Source organism: Rhinopithecus bieti, unplaced genomic scaffold (genome assembly GCF_001698545.2).
Source record: "Rhinopithecus bieti isolate Rb0 unplaced genomic scaffold, ASM169854v2 scaffold_23290, whole genome shotgun sequence".
Taxonomy (NCBI): domain Eukaryota; kingdom Metazoa; phylum Chordata; class Mammalia; order Primates; family Cercopithecidae; genus Rhinopithecus; species Rhinopithecus bieti.
Genome location: NW_016810849.1, coordinates 153,828 through 173,188, shown reverse-complemented (window position 1 = coordinate 173,188; position 19,361 = coordinate 153,828). Strand labels below are relative to the sequence as shown.

The 19,361-nt window shown below is 34.9% G+C and overlaps 1 protein-coding gene across 1 annotated transcript in view; it reads left to right on the top strand.

Moving 5' to 3' along the window:
• KCNC2 (potassium voltage-gated channel subfamily C member 2) overlaps positions 1-12,823 on the top strand; it is a 172,145-nt gene extending 159,322 nt beyond the window's left edge. The window contains 3 exon segments of the mRNA XM_017892955.1: positions 2,439-3,366; positions 5,660-5,824; positions 12,684-12,823. Coding sequence (XP_017748444.1) covers positions 2,439-3,366; positions 5,660-5,824; positions 12,684-12,793 — 1,203 coding nt within the window. The 3' untranslated portion in view covers positions 12,794-12,823.
• The last annotated feature ends 6,538 nt before the right edge of the window (positions 12,824-19,361 follow it).

The following is a 19,361-nucleotide window of genomic DNA, read 5'->3' as shown; positions in this document are numbered from 1 at the left end:
ATAATTGATTATACAAATTATGAAATATATTATAGTAAAATATTACTATAATAGGGAAATAAAAAGAATATTTGAAAATGGAATCAACTTTGGTATGACACTGGCAAATTTGCAAAGTACTTAAAACTAAAGATATACAGAGTTAAAAATAGCAAAGTAGAATAATATAAATACAAAATCTTGATGTGGTTCTTTAAATATTGCCAATAAAAATAAATACAAATACCAAATGACAAGCAATTTTTGGTTTTCAAAGTTTTGTGTCTTAGAACCGTTTATCGGCTGTTCACATGTTTTATTTATGCGCAAGAATTTGCATAGAAACCAAAATTTTGTCAAAATACACACAAATACACACACCCACACCCACGAACATCTCATTACTAAGGAGGTAGTGAGCTATTAAGGCTTTAGGAAGATTCTTTTGAGTCTATAAATATCTGAAATGCTTGAGTCTAAGGTAGGGATGGTGAAAAGTATAGTTGAGGGGTGGGAGTCAGTAGGTACATATTGGCAGGACTCTAATGACAAAAGATTTTAGGTGGAATAAGAAACAAACATGATGCCTAAATCTATAAATAAAATTGGGATTAGATTAATAAGTAATTTATGAATCGAGGATAACTGATTCTGCCTCTGAAAGGTTATCTTTGAATGTGTACATAGGATCTTAATGATACTGTTACTACAAATGATTGATTAAAAAAAGAATAGTACATTTGCTTATACAAAACGAAAACTGAATGACAAAAGAATGCTATTATCTCATAAAACGTCTGGGAAAGCTAATGGTCAGATCACATTGCCAAAACTTAGAGCAGTTGGAAAATGTTCATGAGAGAGCGAGTCAAAGCTGTGAAAATGACCTGCCTTAGAATACTATACAGCTGATGTACTAACTGGCACACTGTAGAAGTTGCATAATTTGAGGTGGCTCTTTAGGGCAGATAGATGCAGTCCTAAGATATTTTAGACCTTTTGTATACCCTTTACATTTTGGTGGATTAAAACTCAACCAGGTAAAAAGGGTGGCGGTTTCAATCTCTTCTTGAACTGTCTCAGCTCTTCCCAATGGCATGCTTGAGGACTAGATGTTATGGGCAACTTTGGATTTTGGATACACTCTATTATAATTTTCAAGTAAGAACCTCCCTCCACTTGACTGACAGCTTCCTTCTCCTGAATGACTCTTGTTTAGACATTTAAGGAAGAGTCTATTGGTGTTCAGTTAGCATGCTAAACCTGAGGTGTTATCACAGGGTGCTAGTGATCTCTAGCGCTGCTGACTGCAACAGCGTCATTCATTCAAACAACTGGATTTCAAATTTTCAGATCTTTAATATTACAAAGTATGTGATCCCAGCCTAAATAAATGGTTTTCAGCACATTTGTATTCAGCATTTGAGAGTTTGGTAAGTGAGGGGAAGAGAATCTGGAGCTAAACTTGTCAGGTGAGTGACTCAGGCTTATCATTTTGTAGTTTATGACCATGGAAAAGTAGTTTAAACTTTCTGCCCTGATATCCCTGTACTGTAAAATGGAGTAGGAGTAGTGCTGTTATGAGGATTGATGTGAGTTAATGATGTAAATTACTTTCAACAGTATATGGTACTACTAAGAACTATATGGGTGTTTTTCTTATTATTCTGTGTTGGTAGGTGTGTGTGTGTAGTCATGTATTATTGGCTGAAGAAATGAATTGACTTTAAGGAAACCCTTTCAACTTTATAGTATGTTACTCTAATACTTTGAGATCCATTTTCAAGAGAGGAAGACATTTTCATTTAAATTGCTACTTTGCTGGGTTTTTCTCCTTTCAGTCTTATTTATTCTTCCTCCCTAGATTTGCACTTTTGGACAAGTCTCCACCTGAAGTTGATGTAATTTACATGGCAGCATGTATTGCAAAGATTGTTTTTCTCATGCTGATACCGTATGATATCCAGAACATTATATATATGAATATAAATCTACAGCTAAATTTGGGTAGTTTCCAAATTTCTATCAGTGTGTCATGCACCTAATATTTAAAGGTTTAAAACTTGATCTTATGAGTAAAGATTTCTAGGATCATAAACTGTTGTCTAAATTTCTCTTTTGTTTTGGTGTGTTTTCAATTGCAATTCCTTTGCAGTGGTTTTCGTGTTCTCTTTACAGGTTATATTTTCTTACACAAAAAAACTCAATACATTATATTCCAACATAAAGCAAAACTTTGTATCTATGAGTTGAAAACAGAACCTGAAATACATTACCCATACACTCTAATTAATGTTACATACATGTATCTTCTTTTTCTTAGGTCATATCCAAGTGAAACCTCTAAATATATTGTTGTTCCTTCTTATTTACAGGGATTATTGCTTTTAGATTTGAATCAACATGTATTATGATTCAGATCACTGTGGTTTTTTTTTTTATTTCTTTTTCTTCTACAGTTTATTGCTTTTGCTTCTTTATTCTTCATCCTGGTTTCAATTACAACTTTTTGCCTGGAAACACATGAAGCTTTCAATATTGTTAAAAACAAGACAGAACCAGTCATCAATGGCACAAGTGTTGTTCTACAGTATGAAATTGAAACGGATCCTGCCTTGACGTATGTAGAAGGAGTGTGTGTGGTGTGGTTTACTTTTGAATTTTTAGTCCGTATTGTTTTTTCACCCAATAAACTTGAATTCATCAAAAATCTCTTGAATATCATTGACTTTGTGGCCATCCTACCTTTCTACTTAGAGGTGGGACTCAGTGGGCTGTCATCCAAAGCTGCTAAAGATGTACTTGGCTTCCTCAGGGTGGTAAGGTTTGTGAGGATCCTGAGAATTTTCAAGCTCACCCGCCATTTTGTAGGTCTGAGGGTGCTTGGACATACTCTTCGAGCTAGTACTAATGAATTTTTGCTGCTGATAATTTTCCTGGCTCTAGGAGTTTTGATATTTGCTACCATGATCTACTATGCCGAGAGAGTGGGAGCTCAACCTAACGACCCTTCAGCTAGTGAACACACACAGTTCAAAAACATTCCTATTGGGTTCTGGTGGGCTGTAGTGACCATGACTACCCTGGGTTATGGAGATATGTACCCCCAAACATGGTCAGGCATGCTGGTGGGAGCCCTGTGTGCTCTGGCTGGAGTGCTGACAATAGCCATGCCAGTGCCTGTCATTGTCAACAATTTTGGAATGTACTACTCCTTGGCAATGGCAAAGCAGAAACTTCCAAGGAAAAGAAAGAAGCACATCCCTCCTGCTCCTCAGGCAAGCTCACCTACTTTTTGCAAGACAGAATTAAATATGGCCTGCAATAGTACACAGAGTGACACGTGTCTGGGCAAAGACAATCGACTTCTGGAACATAACAGATCAGGTAAGGCAGGACTTCAAATGCATGTTATTAAATGCTTTATAGACCAGTATGTTCCTTAGACAGAAGGCAGTCATTCTCATTTTATGCACATGTTCATGAGTTTTCAGCCCTAACCCCTTCACAAAATATGTGTTTGCGTCAGGCTTACAGATAGCTAGACGGTAGCATTTTCTAAATGAACCCCAAGTAGAATACTGCATAGCTGGTCTATAGAGTTTTCCTGCTTTAGTGGGAATGCCCTTTGCTGATGGTGCCAATATTTTCTTTTGCCTGTTTGTTGCTTTTGTGCCAATGTTTCTTTGTTTCCCTGCACGATGTGATGGTATGATATTGACCATTTTTCACCTTTCATCCTCAAAATGTTGATCTCCATATCGTTTGGCTTGGTGTGTTTGTCTCAGTTTTACCTCTGCCACATGGTGCCATGCATCTCAACCTAATTCACAAGAAGCAGTTATTTAAGAAGAATGGATGCTTACATTTCAAAGGCCTAAACTCCAAACAGGTGATATGGAAGATAACTTTTTGATAACAAAGCTCTTCCCTAGTAATATCCTGGAGGATTGATAAAATTTTCATTGTTCTTAAATTAAGTAGGGTATCTCATTATAACCCCTTTGATGAGGGTCGATGACATGTAATATAATTAACCCTACATTTTTCAAGGAATAGATGTTCTGCTTTGGCCACTCAATGGCAAAGTTGAATTTCTCAGTGGAATTCCTTTTTAGACACAATGTATTGGGTTCTGCTCTCTCTCAGAACTGAATTTTGAATGATTTACTGCTTGAGATTAGCTGAATCTCTGCTCCTCCCCATTGCTGTAGACAATGTAGAGTTGATTGACTAGAAATTGACATTCAGCTGCCAAAGTCATAGTAGTGTCACCTCTTGTCTACTGTCTGGTACAGGTAAAATATTTTGCAGATTAAACAATTTAATTAGCTTTTACCCTACTACGAAAGTTTAGGGTTTATCGATTCCCCATAACTTAGATATATTTTATTTTTTCTTATAGAAAAATGACATGATGATTTTATGTGAATAGTTTTTCATAATTTAGAAGAAACATCAACTAAGAAAGCAAACAAACTAACAAAAAAGGAGGCATCATTTTCATAGGTCCCTCCTTAGCTTCTAGAAATTTTAATGAGGTAAATGGAAAAAACAATGTGACTGGACCTGAAGTTTGTGTTTATAAGTTTCATTCACAGTCCTTATGCTTATTTAGTAGATGGCTATGCAAATTCTGCTAACATATATCTAAAAACTGTTAAGAATGTATTTATGAAAGGTAGAGTTTAGTTGGTGTTGCTGCTGTCATCAAACTATTCTCAAGTATCTATGCAGAGCCCTTAAGAAGGGCATGGGAAAAGAGCCCTTAAGAAGGGCACTATCATCCCAGGTAAACACTGAAATAACAAGCTAGTATCTAGGCTAATAGGATGTGAAAGTCTTTGGCAAAGATACAGAAGTAAACAGATACTCATTTGAAGGACATTTGGAGAAGTTGGCCTTGTTCCACTGCATGCTTAAAAATATTTTGCCGCTTCCAAATAGAGTACCTGGACACGGAGTCTGTGTGCTTTTGGAATAATTTTTATTAAGAGTTTGGGACACAATACCTTCAGAAATTAGTAAAAGCATGTCTTTTAAATAACCACAAAGGCAAAATGTACTTAAGAGATTTTCTTAAATAGGTTCCATTTTAAAATATTCCTATTCAGAGTAAATAGATAACATGTCAAAATTGTAAGACAATAATCTATGTGCTTTTTCATTATAACACTTACTTTGAGTTCATATTAGTTNAATAATTTTTATTAAGAGTTTGGGACACAATACCTTCAGAAATTAGTAAAAGCATGTCTTTTAAATAACCACAAAGGCAAAATGTACTTAAGAGATTTTCTTAAATAGGTTCCATTTTAAAATATTCCTATTCAGAGTAAATAGATAACATGTCAAAAATTGTAAGACAATAATCTATGTGCTTTTTCATTATAACACTTACTTTGAGTTCATATTAGTTGTATTAAAGGCAATTTCTTATGAGATAAAATCCAAACTGGAATTAAAATCTCCCAAAGAACATTTCTACTCTTTTCAATACATTTCCATTTTGCTCCATGTAATTTTCGTGAAGAGTGATAAAATTCTTTTTCTTATTGTGATGTGATTCTTGTGTTTTGTATATCGAGTGACTGGACTACCAGCATTCTGTGTAAACTCTTTGTACTGTCTCATTTCCTCATTCATCACTGTCTGTCAATGGGCATGGTGCTGTGACCAGTGTTATCAGGTGACGACAGTACAGGAAGTGAGCCGCCACTATCACCCCCAGAAAGGCTCCCCATCAGACGCTCTAGTACCAGAGACAAAAACAGAAGAGGGGAAACATGTTTCCTACTGACGACAGGTGATTACACGTGTGCTTCTGATGGAGGGATCAGGAAAGGTAGGCATGCATTTAATCAGATCATAACAGGTGACTTAGCAATAAACTGTTGTAAATACATGGAGTAATGTAAAATGCTCATTCATCATTTTCTAGGAAAGACTGCGTGCGGTGCTCTTTTCCTCTCTCCATTACATCTTCTCTCCTTAGAAACTTGTTAAAATACATAATAACCTATGTGATTGTCATATCTGAAAGGCATCTCATCCCTTTTTCTCTATCCTCTGGTTTGCCATTTGTCTACGGGCAGAATTGGAATGGAATATGTAAATATTAAATCACTTATCCAATTACTTTAATATAATGTACTCAGCAGTCATTAAAAGTTATCTTTTTCACTACAACAAATAAAACTCACTAATTGGCTCTGTGCACATATTTGATGAGTAATTCATGACTATAAAACAATTATAAGTTTTTTTTTTTTTTTTTCCTCAAAGTAAAGCATGAAACATGCTCTAATGTCTCTTATCCAGTACATGGGTAATTTTTGCCAGTAGTTTATCTGAGGGTCTCAAGGTTGCAAAGGCCCAAGATCCTCAGTCATATGGAACAGTATGTCTACTCACTTCAAAGCCTACTTGTGTAATCACAAAATGCACTTACAGAATTTTTCTTCATGACCAATAATAAAAATATCTGTTTATTACTATTTTTCAACAGACATGAACTGTGCCTGACACCTAGAAGATAATAAATCTTGGTTGAATGAATCAAAATTATGGAATGAACATCTTTGTTAAAAGAGTATAATAGAATACTGAAGCTCCCACTTATCATGTGGGTCCTTTTTCCTTGATTGTACCACTGTCTAAACTATTCCTGAAAAAGTTTTTATTCCCTTTTGGTAAACTTTACAACCTTAGGACAATTGGGATCTTTTCCTCCCCTTTAAGAATAGTCTTGTGATGATGATAACCCACTTTTGTCAAAAGTGGTATGCTTTATTATTAGCTTCTACTTTGACAATTCCAGTTGCTTTATTGCCACAGTAATTTTTCCTCTGTTTGTTGATAGAATAGGGAAAGAACTCTAATAATGTCTTATGGTAATTGACTGAATTTGAATAAAAATCCACTTTAAAACTTTCATATTAGCACAACTGCATTTAAATAATACTGTGCTTAGTTGCTATTCATCGGAGTTTCTCCCTATTGAATTATTTACCATTTAAGGCTGAAATATTTATTTTGTGATTCTTTTTTTCTTTGAAAGATTTTATTGCCCATATTGTACTTCTCTTAATTTCTTTTGATCATTTCATATTTTTCTTCTTTGCTTCTATGCCTTTGAGACTTAAAAGAGAAGACAAAGGACTCTTGTTCCTTCCATGAATAATATTTTAAATACTTCTCCATTCCAATTACTTCCATTGTTTGCATCTATTTCTTGCACCAAAATGTATTTCAATCCTCTCAATAGATTTATTTGGTTGTTTACTGTTCTACATTAAATATGTGCTAGAAAAATCTTTAAACATATTTGGAAGACAGTGAATACACTATCATAGTATTTGAGCAAAATATATGTACATATGTTAAATAATAATCATCATATCAAACTAATATTTTATATAGAACATGCTGTTCTAAGTGCATTGAATATCTTAAATCACTGTACGCAATGTATATACATGTTAAATTTACTTACATTTTAGAGCAGCATTCAATGAGATTATCACATGCAATATTTATACTAAGATTATGTGTTTAAAGAACTCTCTAGAATGTTTTTCTTCTATGTTAGACAATATTTTGAGTTTTAAACTGACAAAGAAAATCATGAACAAGAAAAGGCTTTGCAAATTATAAAGCACTATCTAAATACAAAATTTTACTAAAATATTGCAAAGTTTTGCAAGCAAAGCAATTAATAAGATATTTAGTTTGCATGTAAAATGTATACATGCAATCTTATTTCACAAATACAAATTATTTTTGTTAGTGAGAACATCTTTGAAAATTTATTCATGAGCTTTTTACTGTTTGTCATTTCTTATCATAATCAACTCTTTTTCATTCTTGCTTAAGTAGTTTATAGCTATATGTTTTTTCCTGCTAAGTATGGTAGTACTTTTGGCTAACTTCACTTAATCTTTTCAGTTGGTTATCTTATCATATCTATCACAAATTTATTCATTTCGTTTCCTGTTTCCCTTTATGTAGGTTATATATTTCTGCTGTTACGTCTATTCATTTATTTTCTATATAATCCTTTCATTTATCCCTCAAGTTGGTATCTCTGCTGATTTGATTTTAATATTTAAAAATTCTTCTCTCTATAAGTGAAAATAAATTACTGGATTCCCACTGAATTATTTTCTAGCTAAAATATGAATGTAATTGGGCATATATTAAGAAATCTTTAAGGATTCTCTAAAAGAGTAAACTCTCAATACTTAGAATGCATGTTTTTTCTTTTAGGAAAGCATATTACATAAACTAAAACATGCTCGTGAATAGCACATGAGTAGGTAGTTTCAGTATTGCCACAAATAAGCACATGCACTTAAGAATTATTTGAAATGAATGCTGTGTATCTAGATGTTAGTTCAAAATCAGTTCAGCAGTGTTTATTCTCATGAATTATATTTTCAGCCATTCCACTAAAATCTTGATTAAGCAAAATTTTATCACATTTTTTAACCATAAATGAACGTGTAGAATAAAGAAAAAAATATTTGTATGAATAATATATAATTTTACTAATAAATACTTGTTACTAAATTAGAAAGGAAGACTTTTCAAATAGACACTGAAATTATAGTCATTAAAAATATAGGACCTATAAACAGAATAGAATATTTATAGTAAAACTATAATTCAGAAAGATAACATTTAGAATGGCAACCAAATTTTACATATTACTGGCATGAACACTATAAAACTGCCAAAGAGAATTTTACCTTTCTGGGGATCCTGTAGGAGCAAGGAGATTGTAGAGAACAGAGTTGTAAATCTGTATGATGATGTTTAATTATTAACAGCCCATTTAGTTCATGCATATTCACCACTTTGCCTTTAATCAAAGCCAATCAATGTTTATCGTCTAATTTACATTTTTAGGTTATACAGTCAACTTCAATGGCACAGGATAATTTTTTTCTACAATTCCCAAAGTTATATTTTCAGTAACTTTTCAGAAGACCAGTAATAACTAACCCTCCGTGCATGTGAAAATTTATATTTAGGGACTAACAAAACATTGGCCCATAATTATTTGATTAGCAGAGACTATGTGCTAGAGAACATTTGTCATAGTTAATGGATGGTATAAATTTCTATCCACAAAATCTCAAAGAAAGCAACTAGTCTGCTGAAAGTTAATGTGTGTGCATGTTGTGAGGGGAGGGGAATGTTCATCATTTTCTTTCCTTATCCAATCCAGCTTCACCCCATAAGACAGCTTTACCCCATAAGAGGGGTATTGCTGCGATCCACACCCATTGTCTATCCTGGCCTCTCATACGTAAAATAATCAGATACACCACTTTTTCTCTTCCAATGAAAAGAGGAAAGTCATCCATGACTTCTTCTCTGGAATTTCCATGAAAAGATTCAATTAAAGAGGAATAGCTGAAAGGTACATAAAGAAAAACAATGGACCCATTTTTTTTTCTCACACACTCATCAAGTACACCAAGGTCTGATTAGAACCCAAAGAGTAAGTCATATCGTAAGGGAGACAAGTAGTCCACTAGAATTGTATCTACTTGCTCAATTTTGGTTGCCAAAAAAATTTCATTTTCCTGTTCTATAACAGTTTTTCAAGAAAGCTGTCAGAACATTCATCTCAAATCTTTGTAGTATGACTACTTTTTTAGTCAGTAGTTACCCTGCTTTAAGACATTTCACTTCAAAACTTATACTAGGTGCTTTCCACCTCGTTTAACTGTCTCTAATATTTTGTAATAAAAAATACTACAATATACAAATATTTCCAAAGGTGACTTTGATAGGGTTGCTTAAGTAGCTAAGGAATAAGGCTAAAGTTTATGAGAGCATCTTCTATCCTGTAACTTCATGGCTATCATGAACAAAAGATCAAGGTGTGATATAATAGAAAGAAAAGATGAATTAACACCAAATTATTCTCAATTTCTGGGTGGGAAGGCTGGGGGTGGAAATCAGCTGAAAACATCATGTAATCAAATTCAAACTTATTTCACTGAAATTATGACTCAATTTATATTTCATTCATTTTCTTTTTTTTTTTTTCCTTTACTTTTCTTACCCAAGGAATTAGAAATGGGCATTCCATCCTACATCACCTGGATAATGGCACCAAATGCCATTATTTAAGAATCATCTTTTAACCCTATAAAGCTGGAAGATTAAATATGCTGGAAAAGAGTTGTCCATTTAAACTTAAGTATGCTTTATTAGCTTAGGTAGTAAAAAATGAAAAGAGAAAAGTAGCCTACTTATTTCTTTTTTTTTTTTTCAAGAACACATTCCGAAATTTAAAAATATTAGTCAAGCTTATATCTTACTTAAGTTGCTTTGCCTAATTCTTAAATGAGTTCTAGTATTCTACATGACAAAATTACATTAGCGCTAACTATAATCTGGGAAAAAATAGATTTTGAAGTATTGTAACCATAATTTGTGATGGCTGGTTTAATCTTTTCAAAATGGCAACTACAGTGAACCTCATTTTTTTTAGAGTTATAAATTGTCTCAATATTAAATTCTTTGTAAGCAAATTCTTCTTTGAGCTTGAAAGTAGCACTTTTGATTACCCTGCATGGTATTATTTGTCTGTCTATATTCTGGTTTAATTCAACTGATGTCTGTGCATTTTTTCATAAAAGGATATGAAAAATCCCGAAGCTTAAACAACATAGCGGGCTTGGCAGGCAATGCTCTGAGGCTCTCTCCAGTAACATCACCCTACAACTCTCCTTGTCCTCTGAGGCGTTCTCGATCTCCCATCCCATCTATCTTGTAAACCAAACAACCAAACTGCATCAGTCGGCTAAATTGTATTAATTCAAGTACTGTTTACCCCATAATGGAAATAATTAAATGTAGAGTTACTCCAGGCTCCATTAATACAGTATAAATCTTGCATGATACTACAATTTGAAGTCAGAAATGCCACTTGGGTAGCTAATGAATTTTATCCAGGCTTTAAAGATTGTCTAAAGTAGTGCTAAGATTTCTCCTATTAATTGCCCTGATCTCCTTTTGCAATAAAATGACAGATAGTGTCAGATATTGACCAGTGCACTAATATATAAACATATCTTCAGGGAGATATATTTAAAACAGTGTGCTTCCAAATGCCAACCACTTCATTGGAACTTTATTTCTTGTGACTGTAAACCATTCTGAAGATGTCTGGGATCCTATCTTGATTGCACACAACATGACTTGTGTCAGCTCATTTGCATGGACCATCTTGTCTCTATCACCTGAAAGCAATGTTGCAGAGTTTGGGGACTATGGATAGCTCAGGATATGTGTACTTGCATCGAACCATCCTGCTGATATGAAAGCATTGGTCGACTGTTCTGCATGTTGAATTGTGGGGCAGGGAGGGCACGTTTCTCCTTGACTTTTTTTTTTTATTATTATTTGAAAGAAATATATGTTTTAAATAGTTTAATTTCTTGATTGATTTACTTTTCTTCAAAAATGCTGTATTGGAGTTCTGAATGTCTCTGGTTGTTTGCACGCAGATAACTGCAAAGAGGTTGTCATTACTGGTTACACGCAAGCCGAGGCCAGATCTCTTACTTAATGACTTGGGGAAGGCACAAAACATGAGAGAAAGAAAGGTAACTGCCAGCCAGGCTTGCATTGTTTAGCCAGAAATTGCTGCTTGGTTCTAGACTTTTTTTTTTTTTTTTAAACCCCAGGGTTTGTCATCATTTTCAGAGGCAGAGTGCCAAATATCACCCAAAGCTCTTGTGTCATTTTTTACCCCTTATTTTATTTTATTTATTAATTTTTTGTGCAAACTTCAAAAGTCACTGGTGTTCACAGAAGACTTTTTTGACTAGCCTTAAATTTCTGAATCAATAGATTAATCAGATTTTCAGCCAGTATTTAATCAGGTGTTTTGTCCTGTATGTTGTTCCTGTCTGTCCATCTTAGCTCCCTGTCTTTACTGTATATGCCATCTGTCTCCATGAAGCACAGAAATGCCTCTGTAAGATGTTCATGATTTTAATGTTGACTCCCTCCAACCCCGACCCCATACCTTTTTTGGCTATTTGGAGCAGCCTCTCTGCTTTGTGTATAAATTAATGATACCCTGTAGACTACCTAAGTTAATCGGCACTGTGAATCTTTTTGATAAGCAGGGTTTAAGCAGCAATTTCACCATTGCACTTGGTTGCCTGCTGCAGTGTCAGTTTCTACTACCTAGCAACCAGCATTCATTACTACACTCCAACAAAATCCTTAGGGAGTCATATTCAGTCTGAGTGGAAGAAAGTCTATTTATGCATTTCTATGAATTCAACAGCAATAGTGTGTCTCGTGTATTGAGCATGTGAGGGAAGAAAAAATGCCGTAAAATAAATAGAGGGATAAATAATATTACTAAGGCATTTGGGATCCTCAAGACTGCTGATTAATTCCTATTTCTCGTGTTTATTTTTTGTTAGGAAGACAATTGTCACTTTTATTATTGGCCACGAAACATGTATTACTCTATATCCCCAAGTCCTAGAGCATGACCTGCATGTTGGAGATCTTGTACAACAATGTATTTATCCAGACGTACATATATGATACTTAGAGACACAGTGATTCTTTTGATAACACCACACATAGAACATTATAATTATACACAAATTTATGGTTAAAAGAATTAATATGCTGTCTGGTGCTGCTGTTATTGACTACAGTGTTGTACAGAATTTATCATGGATTTTTGACTGCTGATAAAGGGACAGTGGAATTTAGCCATACCAAGGACTATACTGGAAACAGACTTCTGCTGCTGAATGTGCCCTGATGTGACCAGGTTGCACGTGGAGGAGATCCCCGCATCTTCATGAGGCACTTAAAGCTTATAAAAGAACTGTGGCTGGAACTCATCTGGTGCTCCCCATGCGAGTGCTCTGCTTGTAGACTGGCCAGTGTCCATGAAACAACTGTAAATATCAACATGTGTGCATGGGTCAACAGTCTTGGCCATTTCTCATCAATAGAAGCCAAATTTATGATCAACATCTCTGAAGTTTCATGTAAGGCCTACACTTCTTTGAATTACTCTTCATGGGCCCACATTAGGTTGTGCTGTGAATTAACTTAAGGCAGTGATACTGATGTAGTATAGTTCTGTCTTAATTGCCCTTATTTCTACTTCATTGGTTGAATCTATGAACTTGATTGTATTATTTTCTTATAAATTACTGATGTAATCAACTTGTCAATTATGTTGTGAAATTGTTAGTATTCATTTATCAAAAATGACCTATGTTTATTCACATATTTGTTTAGTTCTGGGAAATTGTTATAGCTTAAATGAAACTCACCAACATTATTCATAGTTTAAGTCTTTTATCATTATTACCTCAATTATAAATATTATAAAAATATAATTCTGGCAATGAGAGTATTTTTTTATTCATTGATCAAGGAGCAATGTCAGTATATAGTAGAATATCAATTAAATTATATCCTAAAATGTATATTTTGCATAAAAGAGATATTCTTTAATCAATTACTTTTTGTGAGTTTTGTGGCAAATGAAGCTTGTACTTGTCTTTAAAACTGTTGTAGCCAAAACTATATAAGATTTTTACATCTTGCTTAATCAATATTTCCAGAGTCTATTAGTTCCCCTGGGATTCTGAATATAACATATAGCCTATTATAAACTCCTGTATCGTGGACCTTTTGTGAACATTTCAAGGCGCATGCACAACCTTGGTGATAACCAGTGAAAATGTAACTAACTGAAATGAAGAATAAAAGACAAATGAGCTGGGGATAAACTTGAATCTTATCTGATTAAATTACTTAAATTATTTTGTTGACTCTTTTCTTTGTGGTGCAGTTTTCAAAGGACTTTACTATTTTTATGTTTTATGGTATCACACCAGGCCCTTGTATGCAATGAAGAATTTGGGATAAAAATATTTAAAAACATCCGCAACTCTTACTATCATTCAAGTGTTAGGCAAATAGCCAATGTATTCTTCTTCTTTCGTCTGCCTATATTTCTCTCATAATTCTGAGATTTTAAAATTATTAAGTATTATGGTATCTGACATTTATAAAGTATTTATGATTAGTGCTGAAATTTTCTTTTTTCCTATAGAGATGGGGATCTTGCTATGTTGCCTAGGCTGTTCTCGAACTCCTGGCCTCAAATAATTCTCCTGCCTCTGCCTCCCAAAGTGCTGAATTTTTATTTACATTTTCCAAGTTAATCATCACAGCAATTCTAGAGGCAGATAATTTTGTTTTCATTTTACTGGTGATAAAGTTAAGGATGAGAGAGGCAGAACTGTTCATTTACAGATAATGTTCCCTGTCATACTTTTTTGTGGATTAAATATTTACTGGGCCTCAAGTTGTAAATGCCCTATCAAAGAGGCTTCTGTCTCACCTTTGGGTAACAGGGCTCTCTTTCAGAAGCACACCATACATAGTTGGCCTTTCATTTTTGTCGTGGTAATACATATAAGTTTACCCTATAAAATTCTGTGTCACCATCCGGGGGTATGAGAGGGGTGAGATAAAAGAAAGAAAATACTGGAGAATTCAACACTTTTGACTAAAGCAAAGCAAAATATTTTCTATATCTTTTCTGTCCTAAAAATGTTCTATGTTGATTATTAAGAGACTATTAAGTAACAGCTCAGAAAAGGGAATCTGTCCAAATATAATTACTGTTAAAATATTTTTAATGATGTTGTCAGGATGTTGGATTTACTGTAAAAGGAAAATATGTAAGAAGATGAAATAATGCATTGTAGTAGATAATAATTGCCATCAAATTTTGATTAAAAAATCAGGATTAAAAAGTCATGAATGAAAAGTTAAGACATTCATTTTATCTTTGAAATAAATCACAAGACATACTAATAGAATAGCAAAAGTGAACTTATCTTAGACAATGAATATTGATAGGCTACAATGAATATTAACAGGCTACATTACAAAGCAGAGACTTCAGAGGATTTATGACATGCTTGAAGACATTTAGAGCTAAATGAATCTATTAAATTATTGAAATCCATAGAAGTTTCAGATGATTAAAATATGTAGTTACTTTTTTCTTACTGAAAAAAACTTTCTTCCATCCAATTTCCACTGCCAAAATTTAATTAATTGTTTAAATGCCCAAACATTATTAAACTATAGATATATGCTAATGTTCTGTAACGTGAGCTCAGTGTCATTAATATTGATTTTAAATTTTCAAGTTCCCTGTTCTTCTCCAAACTTTGTTTAGAGGATATGATACGTTTCACTATTCTCTGAAAAGTAAACAATTTGATAGAATTAATATTACAAGATTGATTTTGTTATCAAACTATCATGTCAAAGTGACCAACGACTTGAATACTAAGATTGTCAAAGGATGTGACCACCTCCATTGTGAATCCCAGATAACCTAACATTCATTTGTTTAAAAAATATTTTATTTTTTAGAGAAATTTTAGCCTCGCAGGAAAATTCAGCAGAAGATTTTCATGTAGCCCTGCCCCTGTACATGCACAACTTCCCCCACTATGGACATTTGACACTACAGGGGTGCATCTATTACAGTCGAAGAGCCTATAACTACACTGACTCATCATTGCTACCCAAAGTCCATGGTTTACATTAGAGTTCACTATAGGTACTCTACATTCTGTGGGTATTGAGAAATGTATAATGACACGCCTCCACCATTGTAGTATCATATAGAATAGTTTACCCTAAAAATCATCTGTGTTAATCCAATTCATCCTTTCTTCCCCTTAATTTTAGAGGGGGGATCTTTTTACTGTCTCCATAGTTTTACCTTTTCCAGAATGTCATATAGTTGGAATCATACAGTATGTAGTTTTTTTTTTTTTTAAGATTGGTTTATTTTACTTAGTAATATACATTTAGGGTTTTTCCATGTCTTTTCACGACTTGATAGCTCATTTATTTTTAGTACTGTATAATAATTGCATTCTGTGGACGTACCACAGCTTATCCATTCACCTACTGGACATTGTATTCGTCAGAGTTTTTCAGGGAAAAATAACTCATAGAATTAAAATACACCCCCCACCCTCCCACCCCTCCACATCCCCACATCCCCACATCCCCACATCCCCACACACAATTATATAAAGAGATTTATTATAAGGGATTGGCTTATGTGATTATGGAGGCTGAGAAGTACCATAATCATAATTTGCAATCCACAAGCCAGGGACCCGGGTCAACCAGTGGTATGCTTTCAGTCTGAATTTGAAGGCCTGAGAATCAGGAGAACTGATGGTGTAAATTCCCATTCAAATCCAAAGACCTGAGAGGAAGTAGTACTTATGTAAGTCTCAGTCCAAAGAGAGAAGAAGACTGACATGACAGGTCAAACAGCCAGGAAGAGAGAGTGGAATCTTTCCTCCTCTACTTTTTTGTTCTATTCAGGCACTCAGAGTGGATCATGCCCACCCACATTGGGAAAGGCAATCTGCTTTATTCAGTCCATTGATTCAAATTCTAATTTCTTCCAGAAACACTTTCAGAGACACACTGAGAAATAATGTTAAACCAGATGTCTGTCCTAGTCAACTTGATGCATAAAATTAACCATCACGAGTCCATTCCTTGTCAACTTGGCACTCCAAAAGCAACTCCCTAAACCATAATCTCCAAATAAAGACAAGAATGAGGTCATAATTCTGCCTAATGTAATACAACTATCGTGTTTTTGTCCAAAAGTGTACTAAACCCTTCCCCAGAAGAGATGATAAATTCCTTGAGTGATGATTACTCTTCTCTTTAATATCCTATAACTTAAATATTCTGATATAAAATTAATAGTACTTAAATACTACAACATAAAGTCAAAACATATCATGTTGAATGACAAAGAAATGAGAGAAAAGAAAACAAAGATTTTTATATACATACATACAATGTATACATAACAAAATAAGGAGAAAATACTCATGAAAATTACACTTCTGAAACTGACCTAATAGCTACAACTGGTATTTATGACTACCTTCTTCCACCACCCATTCTGTATTCCTTTTACCTTCAGCAAGCACCTCAGCTGGTTGTGGTTCTTTACTTGTTGGGGTGATCCAAACTTTCTGAACTGGGTTGCTGTAGTTTTCCCTTGACCTTAATCACTGGATACGGTAACATTAAAGCCACTGTAAGAGATTTTCTGTATTCCAGCCACGTTCTTTCTTGCCTGCGTTGCAGAGTAGAAGTCCATTTCTGCGTTGGTAGCCAGAGTCAATCACCCCAGCCAGCACAGTAACTATCTTCTTTGCCTTTTGATTAACAGAGATGAAGAGTCCAGTGACTGGGCATAAGTCTTAACTTGCATTTCAGTGCAATCATTGTTTTGTTCCCTGGTGAAAATATTTCTCCATTTAGAGTAGAATCTCCCTCCTAGGCCAGGAGGGCATTTGGTCATGGAAACAGGAAGCAAAAATGTTGTTACTGGGTCACTAGGAGTAAGAGTGTGTGGTGCCACTCTCATTTCCACCCTTTGATTTCTAGAACTATGAATCCTGGCTGTGGAAGAATTGCACCATATATTGGATGCTAATTCAGAAAATACATAGTCTTCTAGAGAACCTCATTCCAGCCTTACAAGTATTGCTACCTAGCTAGTGCTATAACTGAGTATCCAAAGGTCATTCACTATTATCTCAGAAACCAGCACTTCAGGGTGGTGGGGAACATGGTAAGACCAGTGAATTCCATGAGCATAGGCCCACTGTCCTGCTTCTTTTGTTGTTAAGTGAGTTTCTTGATCAGAAGCAATACTGTGTAGAAAACATGTAGTGGATAAGGCATTCTGTAATTCCAGCGATGGTAATTTAGGTAAAAACGTTGAGCGCAAGGAAGAAAAATCTATATCCAGAGTAAATCTGTATTCCAGTAAGAACTAAATGTTGCCCCTCCCATGATGGAAGCAGTCCAGCATAATCAACCTATTACCAGAGAGTGGGTTAATCATGGAGGGAAATGGTGCCTTATTGGAGACCAGTGCTGATCTCTGCTGCTGGCAGATTAGACATTCAGCAATGGCCATATCCAGACTGACCTTGGTGAGTAGAAGTTCATGTTGTCGAGACCATGTATGACCTACATCCTCACCACCATAGCCACTTTGTTCATGAGCCCATTGAGTGATGACAGGAGTGGCTGGGGAAATAGTCTGACTGGTATCTACAAAATAGGTCATCCTATCCATTTAATTATGAAAATCTTCCTCTGTTGAGGTCACTCTTTGGTGAGCAATCACATGCAACACATTTATCTTCATTTTTTGCTCATTCAGAAAGGTCCAACCACATATGCTTCCACAAATGTCCTTGTCACCAATTTTCCTATCATGTTTCTTCTAATTCCCTGACCATCCAGCCACACCATTAGCCACAGATCATGTATTAGGTTTATAATCACACATTTGGCCATTTCTCTTTCTAAGCAAGGAAAACAACCAGATTTACTGCTGAAAGTTCTGCTCATTCTGCTCACTTGGAAGATTTCCCTTACCACTGCTCTTCAGGGATGTCCCCGAAAGAGGATGTAATCTGGCAGCTGTCTAATTCTGGGTGATGTCAGCATATCATACAGAACCATCTGTAAACCAGGCCAGAGTTTTCTCTTCCCTTGTCACTATTAAGAAACTTCTAAGTAAGACATAGGTGTAGGCAGCTGGTAGAGAGAAGGCAGTGTAGTAGCAGTGGAAATCATGAGTATTTGGCTATTTCTTCACATAACTTATTTGTGCCTCAGGCTTGATTACTTATACAGCACTTCCATTTGATGATGAAGTGCTACTGTGGATACCTATCCAGTTCGTAATAGGCAGCTCAGGTTGATGGTAACTTGGTGGTCCATGGTTATATGTTCAGTCACTACTAATGCCGAGTACCTGGCTAAGAGCTGTTTCTCAAAATGAGAGTACTTATTTGGAGAAGATGGCAAACTTTTGTCCTAAAATCTTGAGTCTATGCTGTGATTTACCTATGGTTTCCTGCCAAAGGCTGCAAACAGCATCCCAATCTACCTTTGAATTTACCATTGAATCTGCTGAATCATATGGCCCAAGTGACAGAGCAGATTGCCCAGCAACCTAGACCTGTTGCAAAGCCTTTTCTTTCTGGGTCCTACTCAAAAGTTGCAGCTTTTCAGGTCACTAAGTAAATGGGCAGCACTAACACATCCAAATGAATTATATAGTGCCTTCAAAACCCAAAGAGAACCATTAGGTATTTTGCCTTGTTTGGGATTGTAGGAGAGGCCAGAGGCAGCAACTTATTCCTTACCTTAGAAGAGATATCTTGGCACGCCATATACCACTGGACCTCTAGAAATTTCACTTAGGTAGAATGCTCCGA